We start from the raw sequence: 25,089 nt of genomic DNA, 5'->3' as shown, positions 1-25,089 counted from the left end.
ATTCCCAGTGCTCAACATAGTACATACCCTCCCCAATGTCTATCACCCAGCCACCCCATCCCTCCCACCGCCCCACCACTCCAGCAACCCTCAGTTTGTTTCCTGAGATTAAGAATTCCTCATATCAGTGAGATCATATGACACATGTCCTTCTCTGATTGACTTATTTCGCTTAGCATCATCATCAAGACAGTATGGTACTGGCACAAAAATAGACACATAGATCAATGGAACAGAATAGAGAGTCCAGAAATGGACCCTCAACTCTAGGATCAACTAATCTTCGACAAAGCAGGAAAGAATGTCCAATGGAAAAATGTCTCTTCAACAAATGGTGTTGGGAAAATTGGACAGCCACATGCAGAAGAATGAAACTGGACCATTTCCTTACACCACACACAAAAACAGACTCAAAATGGATGAAAGACCTAAATGTGAGACAGGAGTCCATTAAAATCCTACAGGACAGAGATTCTTAACCTTTCCTGGGCCCTAGATCTTTTTTGGAATCCAAAGAAATCTATGGATTCTTTCACCAAAAAACAAAACAAAAACTCAGGTTCTGATATAAATATAAAATTTGCATACAACACAGGTAATTCATAGATCCATGAGCTACACAGGTGGGTCACTGAGCTCTATTTGTCTATCTAAAACTTTTAGGTGGATAATATAATTCTACAGATTCAACAGAGCTTTTTTTAAAAGAAGCATAATCAGCCAACAAAAAACCCGAAATCTTGCCATTTGCAACAATGTGGATGGAACTAGAGCGTATTATGCTAAGCGAAATAAGTCATTCAGAGAAAGACAAGTATCATATGATCTCACTGATATGAGGAATTCTTAATCTCAGGAAACAAACTGAGGGTTTCTGGAGTGGTGGGAGGTGGGAGGGAGGAGGTGGCTGGGTGATAGACATTGGGGAGGGTATGTGCTATGGTGAGTGCTGTGAATTGTGTAAGACTGATGAATCACAGACCTGTACCCCTGAAACAAATAATACATTGTATGTTAAAAAGAAGAAGAAGAAGAAGAAGAAGAAGAAGATAGCAGGAAGGGAAAAATGAAGGGCGAGAAATTGGAGGGGGAGACAAACCATGAGAGATTATGGACTCTGAGAAACAAACTGAGGGTTCTAGAGGGGAGAAGGGTGGGGGGATGGGTTAGCCTGGTGATGGGTATTAAGGAGGGCACGTTCTGCGTGGAGCACTGGGTGTTATACGCAAACAATGAATCATGGAACACTACAAAAACGAATGATGTAATGTATGGTGACTAACATAACAATAAAATTAAAAAAATAAAATAAAAGAAGCACAATCTAGTGCAATTTACCTCAACTATTACAATGTTTTTATGAGTCTGGGTTTATAAAATTTTCCAGGATGATTAACATGTTAATAGGCCCAACTAGACAGTTATTATATTGCCATAGGTATATTAGAATCTTGTTTACATTTCTACAGTTTTATTGCCTTTTAAAATCAAATTGTTTTGTATAGTTATTATATCCACGGGAAAGTTATAATATGATATAGCTTCCCAAGTACATATTTTTACAATTACGGAATTTCTTTGCAAGGCCTACCACCAGTGGCCACTGTTACAGAAAATTAATTCGTCGGCCAAGCTCACACTCAAATTCAAAGATAATTGTATTTTCAAGTAGAAACATGACCCTAATGTTTTTGATTAATTAAAAGTCAATGAATTTCTAATGAGATTATCAATTCACATTGCTATACTTTTGATAATATTTTTTTCCCTTCTCAAAGCATATGCTATATGCTCTGGGGAGAAGATCAGTGGAATTTGATTAGGTTAAGGAACAAGCAAGGTCAGTGAAATGTTTGTCTATCAAGTTTACAAGTGTCCATCTCTATCAGTTTTTCTTTTTACATAGAAAAGTAATGGGGCAGGATTGATAGAAAACTGCATTTTATCTGAGTAAAAAACAAGATAAAATACCGATACTTTGGCACCAGGATGTGTATAAATAAAAATGGCTCAAGTCTTCAGTTGTGTCTTCCACCAGCTTTGAAAAGCTGTACTCTGGCATTGTTGACGCCACATTAACTAGCAGACAAGTAGGAGATGGCCAAAAATTATGCAGTTTTGAGGGATTAAAAAAAAAAATCTATGCAGCGTAAAATAAATTTGGGGTTTTGCCATATAATGCTAAAACAAAAAAATCTTTGCAAACTTTCTCACATTGAAACTATTCTATAATATTCCTTCAACAAGTGTTAACTGGACAGTATAAGTGGAATTGCCTTTAGGAGCTAAGGCTACAAAGGCATCAGAATGCTTCCAGCCAAGTTTAGCCAAGTAGTGGAAGCAGGCGACATAAATCACAGCGGTGAGCCCCAGAGGACAGAAAGATTGAAGAGTTTTAGGGCTGACCGGGATTCGCTCTCGCCAGACCCTCCCTAGCACTGATCCCTTAGGTTCGCTGAAAAAAAAAAAAAAAGGATTAAGCTTCGGGAAACACAGCGCAAACAACCACATCCCTAAACCAAACTGTTTAAGTCTGACAATACGGCAGAAAACGTTATTTCAAGACTACCTCGGAGATCTGAAAGAGACCCTTAGGGTAAGAGGTGCTATGAGCCTCCTACTTCAGGGCCGAGGCCACGCCCCCGAAGGAAAAGGCCCGCCCCTCGATCCCAGAAGGCCGCCGGGCGATCAGTACGCGTGCGCGGATTGCGTTGCATCCGGCGCCCGGGCACTCGATTCCGGAAGGGACTGCACAGTTGTGGCGGCGATTTCTGTGTTGCTGACTAGCGTTTCTTGTCTCCTGGAGCGGCGCGTTACACTGCAGCATCATGGTCGAGGTAAAGTGGCACTTGAGCGCTGAGGGGTCGTTCGCATCTGGAATGTTTTTGGCGGCTGGCGTGGGGGAACGACGGTGTTTGGAGTTTGGGGAAGGTAGAGGCTGCGAAGGGAGGCTCTCTGGCCGAGGCCGGGTAGTCTCTTCCTAAGGTTTTCAGGGATAGAGGGAGGCCGGATGGGAGCACTAGTTGGAGGTTACCCCCGGGGGCGAGAAGCCTGAGAGAATTTCTACAGTTCTTATTTGACCCTTGCGCTCGGCATTGCCCCCGGAGGCAGTGCTTCTGGACCCCTGGAATTCACCGTCTGCAGAGTAGTGTCAGTGGTTGTGTGTCCTAAAAGACTGGCAGTCCTCTCTGGTGTTAAGTTTGTGCCTTCCTTCAGCTCTTCCCCAGGAAAACCTGCCATTTTGAAGTTTTGCATCAGCTGTTCTGTTAGCCAGCCTTGTCCGTCTTAGAAATATTTCTTGATTCTTGTCCATATCCACTGTCTTCACCTTAATTCAGACCAACATCATCTTCCCTCCGGGCAAGTGCATTTGCTCCCTACTGGTGTTCTTGCTTCCATTTTTGTTTCACTCCCCCCACCCCGAAAATTGATGTTTAAAAATGTAGGTTGATCATTTTTTTTCTGCTTAAAATCCTTTATTGGCCCGATGTTATTAGAGCAAAAGGATAGACTATTGCAGTGATCTAAAAAAAAAAAAGAAAAAAAAAACCCTTAACTTGGTGTGGACTTTCGTCTACCCTTGGAACCTCATCTCAGCATCACAGTCCACCTTCCTATGGAACATACACAGTTCTTTTGCAGCTCCCACCATCATTGCAGCTACCAGACTCCTGTGTACATGGCATTTTCTCTCTGCCTGGATTGTTCTTACCTCTATTCTGCACAAGGCTAACTCTCTGCTTAACTAACACCTCAGAAAGATCTTTCATAACTATCCTAAGTATTTTCTCTGCCCCAGCCCCTTGCTTGTTTCCTTCATAGCAATCACCAAAATGTGTTGCTTATTTTTGTTTTCTCTTGAGAACTGGGACCATGGCTGCCTTTTCATCATTCTTTTGTTAGCTTCTAGCACAGTACCTGCCAGACACATGGTAGGAGCTCAGTAAATATTTGTTGAATACATGACTAAGCTCAGGCATGACTAATTGGTATACCTGGGGCTCTGGCCAATGAGGAGTTTCCTCTTCTCTGAACTTGACTTCTCTAGCTTGCTACAAATAGCTGTGGTGAGTGGTACAAAGCTTTTTACATATTTAAACATGTAAAGTGTATAACTAATTTGACTTTAATTTAGGTTATGGTATGTGTAATTTGTAGCTAGGTATGTGATTATATTCTTTCTTTCTAGGAGGTACAGAAACATTCTGTGCACACACTTGTGTTCAGGTCATTGAAGAGAACCCATGACATGTTTGTAGCTGATAATGGAAAACCTGTGCCTTTGGATGAAGAGAGGTAGGTATTGTTCCTTTTCAGTTGCTAGAATATTTAAGCTTCTAATGTTGGGGGAAGAGAGCAGGGAGAGGGGGACCTTTAAAGATTAGTGAGTGGTACTAACATAGGATATCTGTTCAGTAATGAATGGTGTTTGGGCATGATTTAAGCTGATTTAACTTTTTTTTGGCCTTGTCTTTCACAGTAAAAAACCCATTAATTAATTGCATTTATAAATACCCAGTAATTAGGAGAGTCCCTTTTAGGTGTTAATATTTTATAATCAATCACTTTGTATGTGCTTTCAGCTTCCCGCTGCTCTCAGAGCCTTGCTGAGCTGAAATTGTACCTGGCCAGTACCTCTACTCCCATCTTTTCTCGTTAGTATGATGAAGATTTTTGAGTGGTGGCATATTTTTGGTTCTACATCTCCAGCTCCAGTCTGGGATTGCATTATGTGCAGTGTTACTTCTTTGTCCTTTACCCTTTTAAAATCTACTTAATTCCTAAGACAAGCATTTATATTTAATTTATAAAGTGAGCTATTCTTAAAATTAATATAAGTGCATTTCTTTTAAAAATATTGGACTGATTAAGTACTTCGGTTAGTTCTAATTAATCTTTTTAGATACATCCAGTAAGGGTTATGATAGAAGCTTTTACTATACTTTTATATTTACACATTTGAAGGAAAGTATATTGACTTTGAGGTTTTTAAAAGGATATATTAGTTTCTATATATTTTTAAATCAGACCCTGGATAATTTATCATGAAAGGTTTTATATTTATTGGTTAACAAACTAAAATGTTACTTAGACTTAATGGATGCTATGTGGTGGATTGTGAACAAAAGTGTGGAAATGCACTTGGAAGTTTCGAGCTTTTTAAAATACTATTTAACTTTAAAAACTTCATAGAATTTTTTCTACATGATTAGGCAAACAGCTTTTTAAGTACTTGTGTTTCTTGGCTATCTATGAATATATTTCCATTGGCTAATGTATTAAAGCACTCAAAGATACATTCTTATGTTCATAATTTTTAAATAGTCACAAACGGAAAATGGCAATCAAGCTGCGTAATGAGTATGGTCCTGTGTTGCATATGCCTACTTTGAAAGAAAATTTTAAAGAGAAATGTCCTCAGAATGCATCGGATTCATATGGTCATAAACAGTATCCTGCCAATCAAGGTGAGTATGTGTTATCAGAAATGCCAGGACTTTAATATTTTAAAAACGGAAAAATGAAATGTTTTAGTGCCTGTCCCAAAAGGACTGATTAGAGCCATAACCTATTGAACAACTATACCGGTATTATAGTGGAAGTGTTGATTTTCTCATTGGAGTGTGAGTTGAGATTATTGGTTGGTGGATTTTTTCTTATAGGAAATAAAAAAAAAGTGATAGAATAATAATGGCAGAAATTCTTAGGATATAGAGAAGGTCACAGTGGAGACTAAAGGAAAAATTTCTAACCCATGGAAAGACCATCTATCTATTTTGGCTGTCATTCAGAAAAGTGATATTAAGCACTGACATTGCAGTGAATAAAGATAATCTTAAGATTCCACAGAGAAATCATTTACTTGGAAGAAAAACCAGAGAGTGGGTTGTTACTTGATAGGATGATCTCTCTACACACCATTACAGTTATACAGCTTTCTTAACATCATATTAGTAAATGGTCAAGAAAATAGCTGTGTACATGGTCCTCAGAAGTCAAAACATAAATCAGTATATCTTGGTTCTGAGGTTTGGGTTTAGTTGGGAAAATTTGGGAAATTCGGTTGGTAATTCAGTATTCATTAAAAGATATTATATATATATGATAAATTTGCCATTGATGATGATGATGATTCCTCTTCCTTTTTTAAGGACAAGAAGTTGAATATTTGGTGACGGGTACACATCCATATCCACCAGGACCTGGTAAGTGAGCTATTACATACTGAAAATATCTTACAGACGTTTCCGTGAATGAACCAATAATATGATTCTAATTGCCTGTAAAATGCAAGACAAGCTCAGTAGCCAGGCATCCAGGTGTAGCTTTTTAGATGATAATTAATACTCAGTTTCATACGCATTCATTCAGCAAACATTCTTAAGAACCTACATTTTTTCAGGTGCTATGCTAGGGATTCAAAGACAGTAAGAGTGCTCCAGGCTAAAACATGCTTATATGGAAGTTTAAACAGACGTGTTGTTATCACTAAACTTACAAAAGCGATAGAAGTGTTAGTATAGAAGCAGGTATAAATGATAGAAATGTCTGTGTGTGTAGACAGTTGGCACATAAATGGAGTGGCTAGTATAATGGGGTGGAGGACAAAAATCTTAGTATATCTAGGTTCTAGTAATTTTAGAAGATGGAATTTACCATATTGAAAGTACAGGTAAATTGGTGCTTCTTGCTTAGTAATTTACATTCATTCTTGAAAACATTTGGGAACTGCTTACAGTAATGTTCCAAGATAATAGAAATTTACTATCTTGGGTATGTTAATACCAAGCTACTTGTGATTAAGTCAAATCTGAGTTATGTGGTTTTAAGTTATATTTATTATAAAAAAGTTAGAAATAAAAGACAAAACATAAGAGAAGTTTTTGTAATATTACCATCTGGAGATAATCACATGTTTTCTTCCAGTATTTTATTTTAAACCCATGTAAATGAAATCAAAGATAGCTACTAGAAGGAATTGATTTATTTATTTTTTTAAACAGGGGTTGCTTTGACAGCAGATACTAAGATCCAGAGAATGCCAAGTGAATCAGCCGCACAGTCCTTAGCTGTGGCATTACCTTCTTCTCAGACCAGGTATGAAGTATTATGCTTATAATTACAGAGATTTTGAAAGCATAATTGGTTGTTTACATTTTTTTCTCATTTTTAAGATTTCTTTATAATTATGTGTTATGTGACATTTTCCTTTATCATTGCTTACAAAAATTTAAAGAGTTGGTTCTGCACAACACATGACTGGAGACAATTACTTAGAATGTGATACTTCCTTTGCCTCAGGGTTGATGCAAATCGTAGTGCACCTACTGGAGGTGAATACCGACATCCAGGGGCTTCTGACCGTTCACAGCCTGCAGGGATGACTTCAGTAAGTTTCTCTGTGTCAGTTCGTGCTGCAGGTTTCCATCTTTAGGAGCTCGTTGCCTTATTTCCCTTTATCCCAAGAGTCTGAGGTTAAATGTTAAGTAAATGAAAAATTTCCTTGCTTGTCATTAAAGTAAATAGCAGCTGACTGAGCCAGTTAATATTTAATAGCCCTAAAATTTAAGTTGCTAGTGATTTTGCATATTTTTAGAATTTAAAATTCTAAATTCTGTGTCTGTTGCACATTGTATCTAATACTTATTTTGATATAGGTAGTGTGATGTTGCTCTTATTGTCCACTATTAAAAATACGAGGAATGCTATTGTGAAACTTGTATTAGTATGTGTTAGATACGAAAATCTCTTTTTTTTAAACTCTAAGTTGGTTTACACAGTTTGAGTTGAGTGCTGTTAGTAATGTAATATTCACAGGCTGTAGAAGTAGTATCTTATAAATGAACATTTAGAAATAGGGAAGTTTATCTATTTGTAAGTAAATGGCAGCTAATGTTACTGGTGAAAGTAATTACAAAAAGAATAACTGAAAATATCTAGTTTTTTTTATCATGCTGTCACTTGAGTAACTGCAGGCTAAATGAATGAATTTGTGGTCTTCCCACCACATTTCTTCTTTTGCCTTCATTCATAGATCTCTGCCCAGGTTTTCTGTCTCCTAAGGAGGAGGTAATATAAGCTTCTTGATGGTAGGAACTTACGGACTTAAGTATTTTTGGGGTGGATGGATGGATGCTCACCATAGTAGGTGGTATATCGGCTGGAATACCTTTTAAAATAGTCCTTAAACTTCTCCAAAGGCGAGGAAAACAAAGGCAAAAATGAGCTGTTGGGATTTCATTAAGATAAAAAGGGTTTTCACAGCAAAGGAAACAGTTGACAAAACCAAAAAGACAATCTACAGAACGGGAGAAGATATTTATGGAAGTTTATCAGATAAAGGGCTAGAATCCAAAATCTTATAAAGAACTTATCAAGTCAACACTCTTGATTATTTGTCAAAACAAATAATCCAGTCAAGAAAAGGGCAGAAGACATGAGTGGACATTTCTCCAAAGAAGACATACAGATGGCCAATAGACACATGAAAGAATTCTCAACATCACTCGGCATCAGGGAAATCCAAATTAAAACCACAATGAGATACGACTTCACACCAGTCAGAATGGCTAAAATTAACAAGTCAGGCAGGAAACAACAGATGTTGGCAAGGATGTAGAGAAATGGGAACCCTCTTACATTGTTGGTGAGAATACAAGCTGGAAAACAGTATGGAGTTTCCTCAAAAAGTTAAAAATAGAGCTGCCCTATGACCCAGCAATTGCACTACTAGGTATATACCTGAAAGATACAAATGTAGTGATCTGAAGGGGCACCTGCATCCCAATGTTGATAGCAGCAGTGTCCACAAGAGCCAAACTATGGAAAGAACCCAGATGTCCATCAACAGATGAATGGATAAAGAAGAATGGTATAAATACAATAGAATATTACTCAGCCATCAAAAAAATGATACCTTGCCATTTGCAATGACGTGGATGGAACGAGAGTGTATCATGCTGAGCGAAATAAGTCAGACAAAGACAGTTATCCTCTGATTTCACTCATGTGTGGAATTTAAGAAGTAGGAGCATAGGGGAAGGGAGGGAAAAATAAAAAAATGCAATCCGAGAGGGAGGCAAACCATAAGAGACTCTTAACTCTAGGAAACAAACTGAGGGTTGTGGGAGGGGGGTGGGGGGATGGGGTAACTGGGTGATGGGCATTAAGGAGGGCATGTGATGTAATGAGCACTGGGTGTTATATAAGACTGATGAATCACTGAACTCTACCTCTGAAACTAATAATAAACTATATGTTAATGAATTTAAATTTAAAAAATAAAATATTAAATATTTTTTGGAAGAGAGTTTCTCTTTTTGCTATTAAGTCGATAATGTTAAAATACAACAATGAAAGGCAATGACATTAATCCAATTACAATTACTCAAATAATAATAGGAGCTTACACAGAGCATCTACAGAGTAGTAACACTATTTTCACAGTAACTGTCTGAGATAGGCACTGTTCTTTCCATTTTACAAAGCAGGCACAGAGGTTATATAATTTTTGCCTAAAGCCAGTTAGCTATTAATTAGCAGAGCAGTGTTCATGAACCCATACACAGTGATATGTGCTCTTAACTTTAATATTCTGCCTCTGAGATTTTTAAAATTAAATTAAAATTTTTTAAAATTAAAATTAACATACGGAAAATACAGTTCTGATTAGAAGTCTCAGTTATGACATCATTTTCTATTTATGCAACTATTTTGGCTTTTCCTCTTCAATTAAGGAAAAAAAACTTATAAATCCCCTTTTTGAATTTTTCTTTTTTGAATGAACATGACGTGTTAGATATGTCTTTAATGATAATGTAATCTGTTCTCTATCTAGGCCGTTATGGAGGCTGGCAATGCCAAGAACTCTGCACTGATGGCTAAAAAAGCCCCTACAATGCCGAAACCCCAGTGGCACCCACCATGGAAACTCTACAGGGTGAGTGAATCTGTATGTTACTCCACGGCATGAATGATGATTGCTTTCCACTTACCAAGAGCTCAGGAACAGAATAAGGAAGAAAAGGAGTGAACATGAGAACCGATCTGAGATGGGATGGGGGAAGGTTTTAGGCACAATCTTAAAAGACATCTTAGGAAGGAGACTTCTTTAAGTAAAAACCATGTACATATATGCATATATATATATATATATATATATATATACTGTATACATATATATACTATTATACCATATTATAGTATACTACCATACTACATATATATATACTATAGAATACAGTATAAAATGTTGACAGAAAGCTATTAAGACGTGGAGAATAGATGAAATAAATTTTCTAAGTGTTTGAAGTACTTAATATGAAGGCCAGGAGGAAGAACAACATGTAACGATATTTCTTTGTCCCTATTGATTATCTTTTCAATTGTATTAAATTAAAATCATTCAAAATGTACCAGATCTAAAATGAAATGTATATGGTAGGGAAAACATAGCTACACATAATTTAATATATACACTGAATTTTAGTTCTCTAGTTATACACTAAAATAGACTTTCTTTTGGTGTACAGACCTAATAAATTTTAATAGATGTATAACTTCGGGTAATCACTGCCACAATCAGTATATAGAAGTTCCATCAACTCAAAAAACACTCCTGTGCTATTATTTTGTAGTCATACCTTTCCGTACCCCTGGCAACTGTTCACCTGTTTTCCATACTATAGTTGTGTTTTTTTCAATTTTGTTATATAATGGGATTACACAGTATGTACCTTTTGAGACTGACTTCCTTCAGCTTAATGCCTTTGAGAGTCCTCCAAGTTGTTGCATGTATTAATATATTCCTCTTTATTGCTGAGTAATAGTCCATTGTATAGCTATGTCATAGTTTGTGTGTATCTATTTACTGATTGAAGGTAGTATTTATAATCTAAAACCTAATTGTCAAATAATTTTATAAATTAATTTGAAGATATGAGGAGGGGCTATTCAAACTTGACTTCTGTGTCATAAATTGAAATTGAATAAACTCTAACTTATGTGTTGAGTCTACCCATTCTACCTTTTGTTTTATACAGGTGATCAGTGGGCATCTTGGCTGGGTTCGCTGTATTGCTGTAGAACCTGGAAATCAGTGGTTTGTAACTGGATCTGCTGACAGAACTATAAAGGTAATAGGAAGGAGGAAGAAAAAAAATTTACGACTTTTTATTTGCTACATAAATTTAATCTTATTTTCCTAGGTGGGAGTTGCTGTTGGAGTTCCTCTGATTTCTTAGACCTGAATATGGAGTAAAACTTACTTTCTTTATCAGTTCGGTGTTCCAAATAAATATGTTTGGAAAGTGGTATTTAAATAACAGGTTTTTCCAAACAGTACATACTGACTACCTACCACTGATTCCTTGATATTTAAGTTTTTTTCTCCTCTGATTGCAGAATTCAAGCATGCTTATATATTAAAAAATGTGGAAAATATAGAGAAGTATAAAAGAAAACAAACCCATACAGAATCCAACACTCAGATAATTTGAACGAATTTCTTTTTAGTATTTATTTCTGTGCGTATGTGTCATTACATTTCCATCTGAGCTTTTTTCCTGTGTGATTAAATGTGTATCTTTAAAAAAATCATGATGGGACGCCTGGGTGACTCAGTCAGCTAAGCAACCAACTCTTGGTTTCAGCTTAGTTCCCAATCTCAGGATTGTGAGATCAGGCCCTACATCAGGCTCCTTACTCAGCACGAATCTGCTTGAGACTCTCTCCTCCCTTTGCTCCACCCACCCCTCCCCCGTGCGCACACACTCTCTCAAATATTAAAAAAATACATAAATAAAAAATCATGATTGATACGTGATTTTGTACTCTGCTTTTTTTCCACTTAATATATCAGAGGCATATTTTTGTGAAAAAATGAACTTTTTAAAAATGGTTTCATGATATATCATTTAGATATTCTGTAATCTTCCTATTGTTATACATCAAAGTTTTTAGTTTCTTGATTTTCACTATCACAATGCTGTAATTTTGTGCTTAAAGCTTTTTGCTGTATTTTAAATTATTTTGTTATGACAGATTCCCAGAAATGGAATTAATGGGTCAAACATTTTTGAAGTTCACACCCAAAGTACAAATTATTTTCCAAAATGGGTGAATTGATAATTTGCAGTGTATGAGAGGATCCTTTTCAACACACTGATTGTGTATCTTTCAAAATATCTACTAACGTGTTAAGTGGAAATGGTTATCTAATCTTTTAAAAACTGTCGATAAAAAATATCTAGTGGGGTTGAACTTTTTGATACCTAATAAAGCTGTTCTTAGGTTTTTTCAACATGTATATATTTTTTTATTGAGGTATAATTGTATACAATATTATATTAGTTTTAGGTGTACAGCATAATGATACAATATTTGTATATGTTGTGAAATCACCACAACAAATCTAGTTAACATGTCACCATACATAGTTACAGAATTTTTTTTCCTTATAGTGAGAATTTTAAGATCTACTCTCAACAACTTTTAGATATGCAGTGCAGTATTATTAACTATAATTGCCATGCTGAACATTATATCCCCACGACTGACTTATTTTGTAACTGGAAGTTTGTATCTTTGACTCTTTACCCAGTTCACCCACTCCCCACCCCCACCTCTGGCAACCATTGATCTGTTCTCTGTATCTGTGAGCTTGGGTTTTTTTGTTTATTTGTTTTTAGAGTTCACTTATCAGTGAAATCACATAGTATGTGTCTTTCTTGTTCTGACTTACTTCCCACAGCATATAATGCACTTGAGGTTCACCCATATTGTTGTAAATGGCAAGATTCCATTCTTTTTCATGGCTGAATGATAGTCCGTGTGTGTGTACATAGATATATATAGACACCACATTTTTTCTATCCATTCATCCTCTGATGGACATTTAGGTTGTTTCTGTAGGGTTTTGTTTTTTTGTTTTTTTTCTAAGTTGCCATTCTTGCCTAAGTTAATATAGTATTCATACTTTATCTGTGATATCCTTTTATATGTTAAGATTTTGTCACTTACTGCAAATACTTTCCCAGTTTGAACGTGCTTTTTAATTCTATTTTCCCCTGCTTAACAAGGGAGGAAATTGGTGGGAGATTATTTTGCGCATTTTTAAAGTTTTATATGTTTATAACTTTCAATTTTTGAATATTTAATTTTAACGTTCAGAATCTAAATATTTGCTTTGGGATAATTAAGAAGAAAAATTAAATAATCTTTGATTGCAGATCTGGGACTTGGCTAGTGGCAAATTAAAACTGTCATTAACCGGGCACATTAGTACAGTGCGTGGTGTGATAGTAAGCACGCGGAGCCCTTACCTGTTCTCCTGTGGAGAAGACAAACAAGTCAAATGCTGGGATCTTGAATATAATAAGGTAAGCTTGGAGTTAAGGGTTTAAAACATTATGAACCACCATTTTCCTTTATAATTATAGAGATTTTAACTTTTCTGCTTTATTTTTAGGTTATAAGGCACTATCATGGACATCTAAGTGCAGTGTATGGTTTGGATTTGCACCCAACAATTGATGTGCTGGTAACCTGTAGTCGGGATTCAACTGCACGGGTAAATGGAATAGAACTTTGTGTTTCTTTGTAAATATATTGCATCTTACACTATGCGTATTTGATCATGGAGTCATATGTTATTTGTTAGAGAATTCAAGATAGTTGCCTTGACCAGCAGTAGCCCTATCCCTCAGTTTCTTGACTCCTATGTTTTTCCACCTTCATTTTCAGTTCTGTGGCCTCATCATGTTTATTATTGGGAATATCCTGCCTCTGAAATGGGACACTCACAAGTTCCATTCCATCACTGCAACAGTTTCCATTAGCTGTTTCCTTTAGTAGTCTCATTATACCCATTCTTATACTTTCAGCACCCTGATCTTTTAGGGTTTTTTTTTCCTGTTAGCTGCCTATCTATATTGCCCATCCAGCTTACAGGTCATTATCTTTCTTTGAAACGATTTTTCATTCTATTCAGGCACAGTTGTCTGGTAAATTCGCACCTTTGAATTGGTCTAGTTACCTGCCTGAGATATGAATACCTGTTGTCCCTGACAGTATGTCCCTTGTGTTTTTATAGATTTGGGATGTGAGAACTAAAGCCAGTGTACATACGTTATCCGGCCATACAAATGCAGTTGCTACGGTGAGGTGTCAAGCTGCAGAACCACAGATTATTACTGGTATGATTGATACTTTCTAAGTTTACAGTGTATTTGATCAGAATGCATTATGTAAAATCATAACATACACTTTTCATATTCACCAGTGACTCTTGCTTTGTTGCAGAGGTACATTGTTTCTGTGTGCATTTGAAATTTACTATGGTAACATTTCATTTGATTGTTTTTATCTCGTACTCTTTATGTATCACAGAATATGTCATACCCAATATCATGTAATGTCTGACTAGAAAATGGTGCTGTTAGATAGATTCAGACATTGTTTAATAGTAACAGAATTACTGTCTAGGAAACTGAAGCCAAAAGACAAAATACCCAGAGACCAATAATCTTTAGAGCTGGTTTGAGTCTTGTTTTGCTAATGTTAAGATTAATAATAGACCTTACGAGTAGAAAATAATTTCTTCATTTGATGCATTTTGTTAATTAAAAATCGTTTGTTTTTTTCCTTCCGCTCCATGAGGGGTAACATCATGTATTTGCTGTATTTGTTAATTGCACTTATTCTAGCTGTTCAGTTGATAGTGCTTCAAGCATTTACTGCATTTTTTTAGCATTAAATTTAAAACCAACCTAAAAGTTTGGAGCTGTAAAGTAATGAGCCAGGAGTTAGTATGACTTTCATTTAGTATGTATGTGTCTATGGAAGACTGATTCATATATTTTTATGTTTGATTTTTGCATTATTTTTCCTGATCTACATTTTGTGGATGTGTGTTTTCATTATAGGAAGCCATGATACTACAATACGATTATGGGACTTGGTGGCTGGAAAAACAAGAGTCACATTAACAAATCACAAAAAATCAGTCAGGGCTGTGGTTTTACATCCAAGGCAGTAAGTGTATTAATTAGCTTCTCTTTTTTCTTCCATTTTTAGAATAAGTATGGAAATACTAACAGTGCTACTTTGGTAGTCGTTTAGCCATTGTCATTTCCAGGCCTGTGCCACTTACGAACATGTATTTCTTTCACTTTTTTCCTATGTAGTATTTTGCTTCATGACCTACATATGATGAGGAAAATTTTCCACAGGGTGAAAAATGATAGTGTCAGATGAGACAATATGGCTAAGAGCTGCGTATCAAAGTAGAGGCTAATAGAAGATGGATTTAGTGTTTGACAGAAATGCTTTTGGATACTGAGATCTACATAGAATAGTTTAACTCTTAAAGAGGAAGTTAGTATACATAGAAAAAAAAGTAGTAGGAACCCTGAACATTATAATCAGGGTGTCCATAGAAGTGGAGCGTAAGATCACAACCTGTTGGTTAAATCACATCACCCTGACCCTTTTCTGGTCACATTGATATTTTTTTCTGTCCTCCCTCTCCCCCTTATCCATTATTTCCTTCTTCCTCCATTTTTCTGTCTTCCTCACTCCCTTTGTTCCTCTCGTTCACTTTTTTTTTTTTAAAGATTTTACTTATTTATTTGTCAGAGACACAGCGAGAGAGAGAGAGGGAACACAAGCAGGGGGAGTGGCAGAGGGAGAAAGGCTTCCCGCTGAGCAGGGAACCCGATGCGGGGTTCGATCCCAGGACCCTGGGATCATGACCTGAGCCGAAGGCAGACGCTTAACCGACTGAACCACCCAGACGCCCCTTGTTTACTTCCTTTTTCTCTCTCTTCCTCTTGCCCTCTGTTTCTTCCCTTTTCTCCCTCTCTTTCTCTGTCCAGAATAGTTTCATAACCCCTTGTCCTTAATGGGAATTTAAGGGCTTGTACATTTGTGGCTTTAGCTTAGTAGAGAGCATTGGGGAAATGAGAAACATTAATCTTGGACTTAAAATACATTTAAAATAATCTGAAGATCTGATTTGACTTGGAACAAATATCTTTGTGTTTTTACCTCTTGGTACGACAATAATATTTTGCTGCATCTCTATAGATCCATAAGTACACATGTAGAATACAACCATAAAAAGCTTTTTTGAATTCACCATTTTATTTAGCTTGGTTTACTTAATCACGAATTCTTTTTCATCTTATTTCAGTTACACATTTGCATCTGGCTCTCCAGATAATATAAAACAGTGGAAATTCCCTGATGGAAGTTTTATTCAAAATCTTTCTGGTCATAATGCTATTATTAACACGTTGACAGTGAATTCTGATGGAGTGCTTGTTTCTGGAGGTAAAACAACATTTGAATAATAAATGTGTTTTAGTCATTTTTTTTCTTTTTGTAAATGAGTGAACATTTGTAAAATTTCTAAGCCATCCCACCTAAGTATTACAGCACAACTTGCCTGATTAATGTGTATTTGGTTGTTCCTATGTGTGTTCATGCATGTTTGTAATACATGTAGCATATTTCATGGTTTAGTCTTCTTTGAGTTCCCACATGATAAATCTAATGTATTCATGCTGAGAATTACCTAAATTTTGGTTGTGTATTCCAGAACTAGATCGCATTTTGTGGTGCTTTTTGAGCTGTATAATAAATTCTGAATTAGACACAAATGAAAGTAGACAAACCAACACTAAGAGAAGCTTGAGTGCCTGTGTCATCTAACTTTAGTCTTTATGGTCACGGTGCTTGACTCATGGATGGTGCTTAAATGTTTGCCAAGCTGAATTGTTTTTGAAAGGCTACCACGTTTAATTAGATTTTTTCCTTTAAGCTGATAATGGCACTATGCATCTTTGGGACTGGAGAACTGGCTACAATTTCCAGAGAGTTCATGCAGCTGTGCAGCCTGGATCTTTGGACAGTGAATCAGGAATATTTGCTTGTGCTTTTGATCAGTCTGAAAGTCGGTTACTAACAGCTGAAGCTGATAAAACCATTAAAGTGTATAAAGAGGATGATACAGCAGTAAGTTTTCTATTTCACATACATTTTGAAGTAAAATAAATCAACCATACCAGTTTTGCAAGTGCTTTCTCGTTTTAAAGTAATTCTTAATCTCAGGAAACAAACTGAGGGTTGCTGGAGTGGTGGGGGGTGGGAGGGATGGGGTGGCTGGGTGATAGACATTGGGGAGGGTATGTGCTGTGGTGAGCGCTGTGAATTGTGTAAGACTGTTGAATCACAGACCTGTACCTCTGAAACAAATAATACATTATATGTTAAAAAAAAAATAACAGGAAGGGAAAAATGAAGGGGGGAAATTGGAGTCTGAGAAACAAACTGAGGGTTCTAGAGGGGAGGGGGGTGGAGGGATGGGTTAGCCTGGTGATGGGTATTAAAGAGGGCACGTATTGAATGGAGCACTGGGTGTTATACGCAAACAATGAATCATGGAACACTACATGAAAAACTAATGATGTATGGTGATTAACATAACATAAAAAAAAATTTTAAAAAATTATCAGAAGGGAAAATAATCTTTATAGTATTAAAGTATTTGTCATCTCGAGTAATGTCTGCTCATAGATTTCTGTATTGGTTTCATTGATGCCAGCGAATCCACAGACTGTTTTAATTTTAGCCTTACTATAATTATTGGGAAAATCTTACATCAAGAATAACCACAAACAAATAAATTGCTATGCAAATTAACTTTAAAATCATAAGCTTTGGTATTACTAGAATACCTAAATAGCAATTTTATTAGAGCTGAAAAACCTTGAACTGAATTTGTAGTAACCCATTCATCCTTTATTAGGTTCAGATGATGTCAAGAGTTTGTCAGCTATTCCTAAAATTGTTAAAGAACTGCTAAATATGTAATGCCAACCAATATAATTTAGAATAGATGCCGTATTTTTGTTAGGAAGAGAGTTGTTAATATAAAGCAAATTAATAATACTTTGTTTTAACTTCTTTAATTTTTCTATTTCCAGACAGAAGAAACTCATCCAGTCAGCTGGAAGCCAGAAATTATCAAGAGAAAGAGATTTTAATATGGCATTATCTTCATGGTGGCTCCCTTTTTTTTTTTTTTTTTTTTAAAAAAAAGCTTGGTGTTGATGATATCCAGTCATTTTGTACTCTGGCTAGGAATATAAAGCAGAAACTCACATGCTTAAATGATTCCTGCTTCATACTTTACAATAAACTGCCCCTTCGTGTTGTTATTTCCAAAATAAATAGAGATCCTAGGAAGTAAGATGCAGATATCAAGCATATGTAGGTTTGTTGAACATGACTATTCTAAAGATAGAATTGACAGTTTTATTAAAAGACACCTTTTTAAAAAACACTTACAAAACTGCATACTATAATAAGGACTTGTTTCAAGGGGAGCAGTTGCATTTTGGGGGGGTTGTTTTGTTTTTGTTTTAGTCCTTTAAGAACTAGTATCTGTGACTCATAATTGCGGATTAAAGGATTTGAAGTCTTACTTATGTATGTTTATTCCACAAACAGTTTTTGAGTGCATGTTCTACAAAGTTCTGCACTGGATACTGTTCAGGAGATAGCCAAGTATAAGATGTATGTCCTCCAAGACTCTAGTAGCTTATTATAGGAATGCTGTAATAGAAATGAAGGCAAATAGCCAGAGTAGCACAGAGGAAAAGACTATCGCTTTTTTCCAGAGAGCGCTGTGGAAGACTTCATAGAGTCCGGGGTATTTGAGCTGAGCCTTGAGAGGGCAGAGAGGGAAACTGGTATTGATACCTAGGATGAGGCATAACAGTGAATGAAACCAGATCTGTGAAACTGGGATGTGTTCTAGGAGCAAAGAATCGTCTGCTGCGGTTGAGTGATGAGTACAGCTGGTTGGTGGTGGAGAAAGCTCATTTGGAGTTTGGATTTATTCCCCAAGCAGTAGGATACCAATAGAGGTATCAAAACCTGGAGGGATTAATGAGATACCAGTGGAGGTATTTGCAGCTATGGCAAGCAAGCGCTGCAGGAAAAGTGTTTCTGGAACAGTGGTATTTAAGTTGCTGATACCTATTCCTTGTGGTAAATACGAGTTTTTGAAACCCTGCTCTTAGGATCCTGATACCCCATCAGTCAAGAAAATGTGTCCACCTTCACTTTCTGTAGTTAGAAAACACACAAGAACAATTGATACAGATTTTTTTTTCAAAATAAAAAAATTGCGCCATAATTTTGAATAAGCATTTCTGAAGTATACCAGTATCCCATCTTGCATGCTGAAGGTGGGAGTGTAAGTTTATAACCTTTAGGAGAGGGTTTTTTCAGAATATATTGAATTCGGCTAATTCTTCATTAAAAAGATTAGGAAATTGCCTAATAGGAATAATCTGACAAATGTACACAAGCAAGTTTACTGCACCTTTGTTCTTTAATTATTAAAACTGGCTCAGATGTCCTATCATTAAGGGATGGTTTAATAGATTATGGTACCTTCATGCAATTTATTGCTATCCATTAAGAGTGAGAAATGTCTGGACTTATACGACGTCCAAACTTTACTCTTAGGTAAAAAAAAAGCTGTGGAAGCATTTTTTGTAGAATAACTTGTTAATGCTATTAAAAAATAATGGAATAGTAATACCACATAGTTACCAGTGGCTTTGTGAGGGAGTAAAATTGCAGGAGAACTTTCATGATTGGCTTTATATATTTCTATAATGTTTTAATTTTCTATAAGCATGTATTTTGTAAACTTAAATAAAGAAATCCACTACACTTGCATCCCTGAGAGATTCTCATATACCTCCTAACAGGAGAAAAATAGAGGCGAATAGGGTCCCATCCCCAAAGGCCAACAAGAAATTACTGCTGGTACAAGGAGGTGAGAAAGCTTTTCTTATCCTGCCTAGCAAAGCTTCAGCGGTTGGTTACTGATACACAAGTATCAAATTCTGAGGAGCATTTAAGAAACCCATTTCCCTGCTTCATACTGTTTTGTATTATGGTCTTGGATTATCTTACAAAAACTGCATCTACTACATGTTGATGAACCCCACGGGATTATAGGCAGAATTTCATAAATGCACTTTCTTTTTTTTAAACCTACTTGACAGAACCCCGACCCAAGACAAGCCTGAGTCTCCTACTGTGCCTGTCTTATTTATACCCAAGCTGTAGAATGTTACCAAAGGAAAACAGCTGTGCTAACTGGACTCATTTTTGATTTATGACCACATACCTCAAGTGGGCCATTAACAGTGACCGCATACATATTTTGGACAGTCCATGCCATCTGCCTCCTGTTGCAAAAAGATGAACTCTACCCACCTAAAAAGAATTCCAAGTGTACAGTATCACTAGACCTAATGTTCCTCTCTAAGTACACGCTTCTCTATCCATTTCATAGCCAAATTCCCTGAGTTTTCATAACTTACTATGTTCCTCACTTCTGATTCTTTCAAGGGACTCCAGTCCAAAAATAGTCAAATGTGTTAAACATTGTTCTTAGAGCAATGGAAGAAATTTAAGTAGTATGAAGGAGTTGACAGGAAATAAATTAATGCAATAAAAAAAAAATGAAGATACAGAGTAAGCCTGAATAGTGATTTTGTGTGTGTGTACAAAAAGAAACTAGATAAGCCAATTAAGAAACAAATACAAGAATCATTAATACCCTAACAAAAACAAAAGGGGGGGAGACAATTACGTCCAATTCCATGCCATTATATTTAAAAAGCAAAATAAAGTGGTTAATTTTAAAGAAAAATATATGGCAGATTCCAGAAGATACAGAAAACCTAAATGGGTTAAGTATCCTAGATGAAATAGTTCATAGAGGAATTAACCCCTACCACTACCACCCGCACATATCACTTAAGTGTGTTAAATTTCAAAGTGGATTCTAATTTCAATGCACTATAAATTTTTATAGGATCCAGATAAAGCTTTTATGTGTTTTAAAATTTGAGTATATAAAAATATCCAAGTCCAATGATGCACAAATGAAATAATTTCATCTTGCTTGTGAATATTGGTGGGAAAATCAGCAAAGAATCAAGCATCACTCATCTAAGTGAAATTTAAAAGTGCAAGGAAGTTTCATTATTAGGAAGTAATATAATTCACCATATTGGTTTATATGAGGAGAAAAAGCATCTTCATAGATGGTAAAGGGGCATTTTAATATAAATTGAAATCCATGCTTCATTAAAAACAAACCTATTACCATAGGAACAGATGGATATTTTTAAAACTTGATTAAATACAACTACTCTACCCTACAATAAGTTGTTGATTGGGAAATACTAGGGATATTCCTATTAATGTCAGAAACAAGACAGGGATGTGCACTTCAGTGTCTAGCTTTTTAAAGAAGGCTTCTGGACTTTTCTAACTTTTCTGGAGGTCTTTTAGAAGATGTGGAGGTATAATAATTAGAAAGCAAGGAAATAACATCACTGTTGGCAGATAATTTGGTTATACACGTGGAAAATTTAAAAGAATTGGAAGACTATTAAAAATAATAGGTATATTCAGTAAGGGCTTAGTACAGAACTGATACTCAGAAATCAATAAGCAGTAGGATCTAATAAAAAAAAAACCCTCGTATAAAATGACCAAAAGACTTGGAATAAAATTAAAAAGAAGTGTGCAAGTCCTGTATGAAGAAACTTTCAAAATCCTCCTTTAGGAATAGAAAAGAAGCCTTGGTTAAATGAAAAGCATATTACAGTCCTGGGTTAGAAACTTGATGGTGTCATTTCCCTTTAAAATCTATTAAATTAACTCAGTCCCAGTAAAATTAACTATTGTATTTTTTTTTTTAGAACTGGACTAGCTGACTCTTAGTTCTTGTAGAAAATTATAAAAGCACCAACACCCAAGATAATCCTGAAAGCAGAAAAAGGGAGGGAAGGAACTAATATGGTATGATCAATGGAATGGAATAGGGTCCAGAAATAGACCCAAATGCAAATGGATGATTAAGGTAGCCTAACATAAGATGCTTAGTTGTACTTAAACCCAAATTTAAAACTACAGTAAAAGCTACAGTTTTGGGCCAGAACAGAGGGGTGGAGCAAGATGGCGGAGGAGTAGGAGACCTGGATTTCGTCTGGTCTCAGGAATTCAGCTGAATAGGGACCAAACCATTCTGAACACCTACAAACTCAAGAGGAGATCAAAGAAAAGAATAGCAACAACTCTCTGAACAGAGAAGCGACCACTTACTGGAAGGTAGGACGTGCGGAGAGGTGAGTCGGAGGCGATATTTGGGAGGATAGACGGCGGGGGAGGGGACTCCGTCGGCCGCTTCTGGCAAGTGACAGAGCCGCGGAGCACAAAATCGGAACTTTTAGAAGCCGGCTCCGCTGAGGGATGTCGCTCCAGTGGCTAAGCGGGGGGTGGAACCCTCGTGGGACAGTGTGGTCTCAGGACCCTCGGGGTCACAGAAAGACCGGGGGTGCCTGAGTGCGGCAGAGCTCCCAGGTATCGGAGCGGGGAAGCCGGCTGCAGAGACGGAGCCGAGGCGCGGGCTCTCAGCTCGGGGTTGCCATAAACTGTGATCCGCGGTCCAGTCGGGCCACTGCTCCTCCAGCAGGGACCCAACAAGCGGCAGATCCGGTGAGACTCCCCTTCCTCCCCCGGGAGGAGCGGCGCGGGAGCGCACTGCAGGGATCTGCTGGGTTTGGAGACTCTACACGGGGTCGGGTGCCAGAGATAGAAACGCTCGGTCACAGGCCGGGTGAGCACGGAGTGCGGCCGGAGACCGGGAAGATGGGAGTGACTGACTGCTTTTCTCTGGGGGCGCACTGAGGAGCGGGGCCCCGAGTTCTCGGCTCCTCCGGGGCGGAGATTGGGAGGCCGCCATTTTCACTCTTATCCTCCAAAGCTCTACCGAGAGCTTGCAGGGAACAAAAGCTCCCGAGAGCAAACCCGAGCAGCTTCCTCAGTCCAGACCCGGCAAGGGCGGGGCAATTGCGCCTCCGGCAAAGACATTTGGGAATCACGGCAACAGGCCCCTCCCCCAGAAGATCAGCAAGAACCGCCAACCCAAGACCAAGTTTACCGATCAAGGAGAACGGGAGAACTCCAGCGCTAGGGGAATACTGCACATAGAATCCATGGCTTTTTTACCGTGATTCTTTAGTCTTTCAAAGTTAATTTTTTAACTGTCTTTTTTTTTTTAATTTTTAATTTTTAATTTTTTTTAATTTTTCCCTTTTTCAACCATCTTATCAATCCCTTTTTATAAAAACATTTTTATTTTTCATTTTTAGAGTCATATTCTATCCCTTCATAGTAGTTACCCTTATTTTTGGCATATATATATATATATATATATATATATATATATATATATATATATAAGTTGTTCTCTCTTTAAGTTTTGGGATACAGTTTCTTCTAACAGATCAAAATATACCCTGAATCTCTAGTGTATGGCTTTGTTCTAGTCTCCTGCCTGATCACATTCTCTTCCCTTTTTTTCTTTTTTTTAATCCTCTTCTTTCTTTTTTCAAACAACTAATCTTATCAATTCCTTTTATAAAATTTTTTATAATTTTCATCTTTACAGTCATATTCCATCCCTTCATCGTATCAACCCTTATTTTTGTACATGTATAAGTTTTTCTTTCTTTAAAATTTTGGGATGAGCTTTCTGCTAACAGACCGAAATACACCCAAAGTCTAATGTGTGGCACTGATCTATGCACCAGCCTGATCATATCTGATCATATTCTGTTTTTTTTTGTTGTTTTGTTCTGTTTTTGTTTGTTTTTATCTTTTTCTTTTTCTTTTTCTTTTTTCTTTCTTTCCCTTTCTTTTCCCCCAGTTTCAGGTCTTTTCTGATTTGTTTAGAGTATATTTTCTGGGGACGTTGTTACCCTGTTAGCATTTTGTTCTCTCACTCATATATTCCCCTCTGGACAATATGACAAGATGGAAAAAATCACCTCAACAAAAAGAACAAGAGGCAGTACCAACTGACAGGGACCTAATCAATACAGACATTAGTAAGATGTCGGAACGAGAGTTCAGAATGACGATTTTAAAGATACTAGCTGGGCTTGAAAAAAGCATGGAAGTTAGTAGAGAAACCCTTTCTGGAGAAATAAAAGAACTAAAATCTAACCAAGTCGAAATCAAAAAGGCTATTGATGAGGTGCAATCAAAAATGGGGGCACTAACGACTAGGATAAATGAGGCAGAAGAGAGAATCAGCGATATAGAAGACCAAATGATGGAGAATAAAGAAGCTGAGAAAAAGATAAACAACTACTGGATCATGAGGGCAGAATTTGGGGAGAGATAAGTGATACCATAAGATGAAACAATATTAGAATAATTGGGATCCCAGAAGAAGAAGAAGAAAGAGAGAGAGGGGCAGAAGGTATATTGGAACAAATGATGGCAGAGAACTTCCCTAGTTTGGGGAAGGAAACAGGCATCAAAATCCAGGAGGCACAGAGAAACCCTCTCAAAACCAATAAAAATAGGTCAACACCCTGACATCTAATAGTAAAACTTACGAGTCTCAGAGTCAAAGAGAAAATCCTGAAAGTAGCTCAGGAGAAGAGATATGTAACCTACAATGGTAGAAACATTAGATTGGCAACAGACCTATCCACAGGCCAGAAAGGAATCAAAATCTTTGGGATGCAGCAAAGGCAGTCCTAAGAGGAAAGTATATAATAATACAAGCCTTTCTCAAGAAACAAAAAGGTCTCAAATACACAACCTAATCCTACACCTAAAGGAGGTGGAGAAAGAACAGCAAATAAAGCCCAAACCCAGCAGGAGAAGAGAAATAATAAAGATCACAGCAGAAATCAATGAAATAGAAACCAAAAGAACAGGAGAACAGATCAACGAAACTAGGAGCTGGTTCTTTGAAAGAATTAACAAAATTGATAAACCCCTGGCCAAACTTATCAAAAAGAAAAGAGAAAGAACCCAAATCAACAAAATCATGAATGAAAGAGGAGAGATCGCAACCAACACCAAAGAAATACAAACAATTATAAGAACATATTATGAGCAGCTATATGCCAGCAAATTAGATAATCTGGAAGAAATGGATGGATTCCTAGAGAGGTATCAACTACCAAAACT

At 36.8% G+C, this 25,089-nt stretch overlaps 1 protein-coding gene across 2 annotated transcripts; it reads left to right on the top strand.

Moving 5' to 3' along the window:
• Positions 1-2,723: 2,723 nt before the first annotated feature.
• PLRG1 (pleiotropic regulator 1) lies at positions 2,724-19,753 on the top strand. Of its 2 annotated transcripts, XM_027600338.2 has the most exons (16): positions 2,728-2,837; positions 4,190-4,296; positions 4,584-4,655; positions 5,326-5,468; positions 6,153-6,206; positions 7,005-7,098; positions 7,303-7,390; positions 9,839-9,940; positions 11,043-11,135; positions 13,230-13,379; positions 13,469-13,570; positions 14,093-14,195; positions 14,925-15,033; positions 16,193-16,332; positions 16,823-17,016; positions 17,988-19,753. In XM_027600338.2, exons 4-16 carry the CDS (start codon positions 5,339-5,341, stop codon positions 18,045-18,047), a joined length of 1,419 nt encoding a protein of 472 aa, XP_027456139.1. In that variant the 5' UTR covers positions 2,728-2,837; positions 4,190-4,296; positions 4,584-4,655; positions 5,326-5,338; the 3' UTR covers positions 18,048-19,753. The 2 variants fall into 2 exon arrangements, with proteins under 2 accessions (XP_027456138.1, XP_027456139.1); XM_027600337.2 differs by lacking the exon at positions 4,584-4,655 and having other exon boundaries at positions 2,724-2,837.
• The last annotated feature ends 5,336 nt before the right edge of the window (positions 19,754-25,089 follow it).

The sequence above is a fragment of the Zalophus californianus genome, chromosome 2 (assembly GCF_009762305.2).
Source record: "Zalophus californianus isolate mZalCal1 chromosome 2, mZalCal1.pri.v2, whole genome shotgun sequence".
Lineage (NCBI taxonomy): Eukaryota > Metazoa > Chordata > Mammalia > Carnivora > Otariidae > Zalophus > Zalophus californianus.
Note: the sequence above shows the minus strand (reverse complement) of the source record. Positions and strands in the feature narration are given on the sequence as shown.

Bases quoted from the DNA above. Each gene is read 5' to 3' on its own strand.
- PLRG1 (XM_027600337.2), top strand. The intron at 5,469-6,152 runs GTGAGTATGTGT...TCCTTTTTTAAG, and splicing joins ACAGTATCCTGCCAATCAAG to GACAAGAAGTTGAATATTTG. The intron at 13,380-13,468 runs GTAAGCTTGGAG...CTTTATTTTTAG, and splicing joins GGGATCTTGAATATAATAAG to GTTATAAGGCACTATCATGG.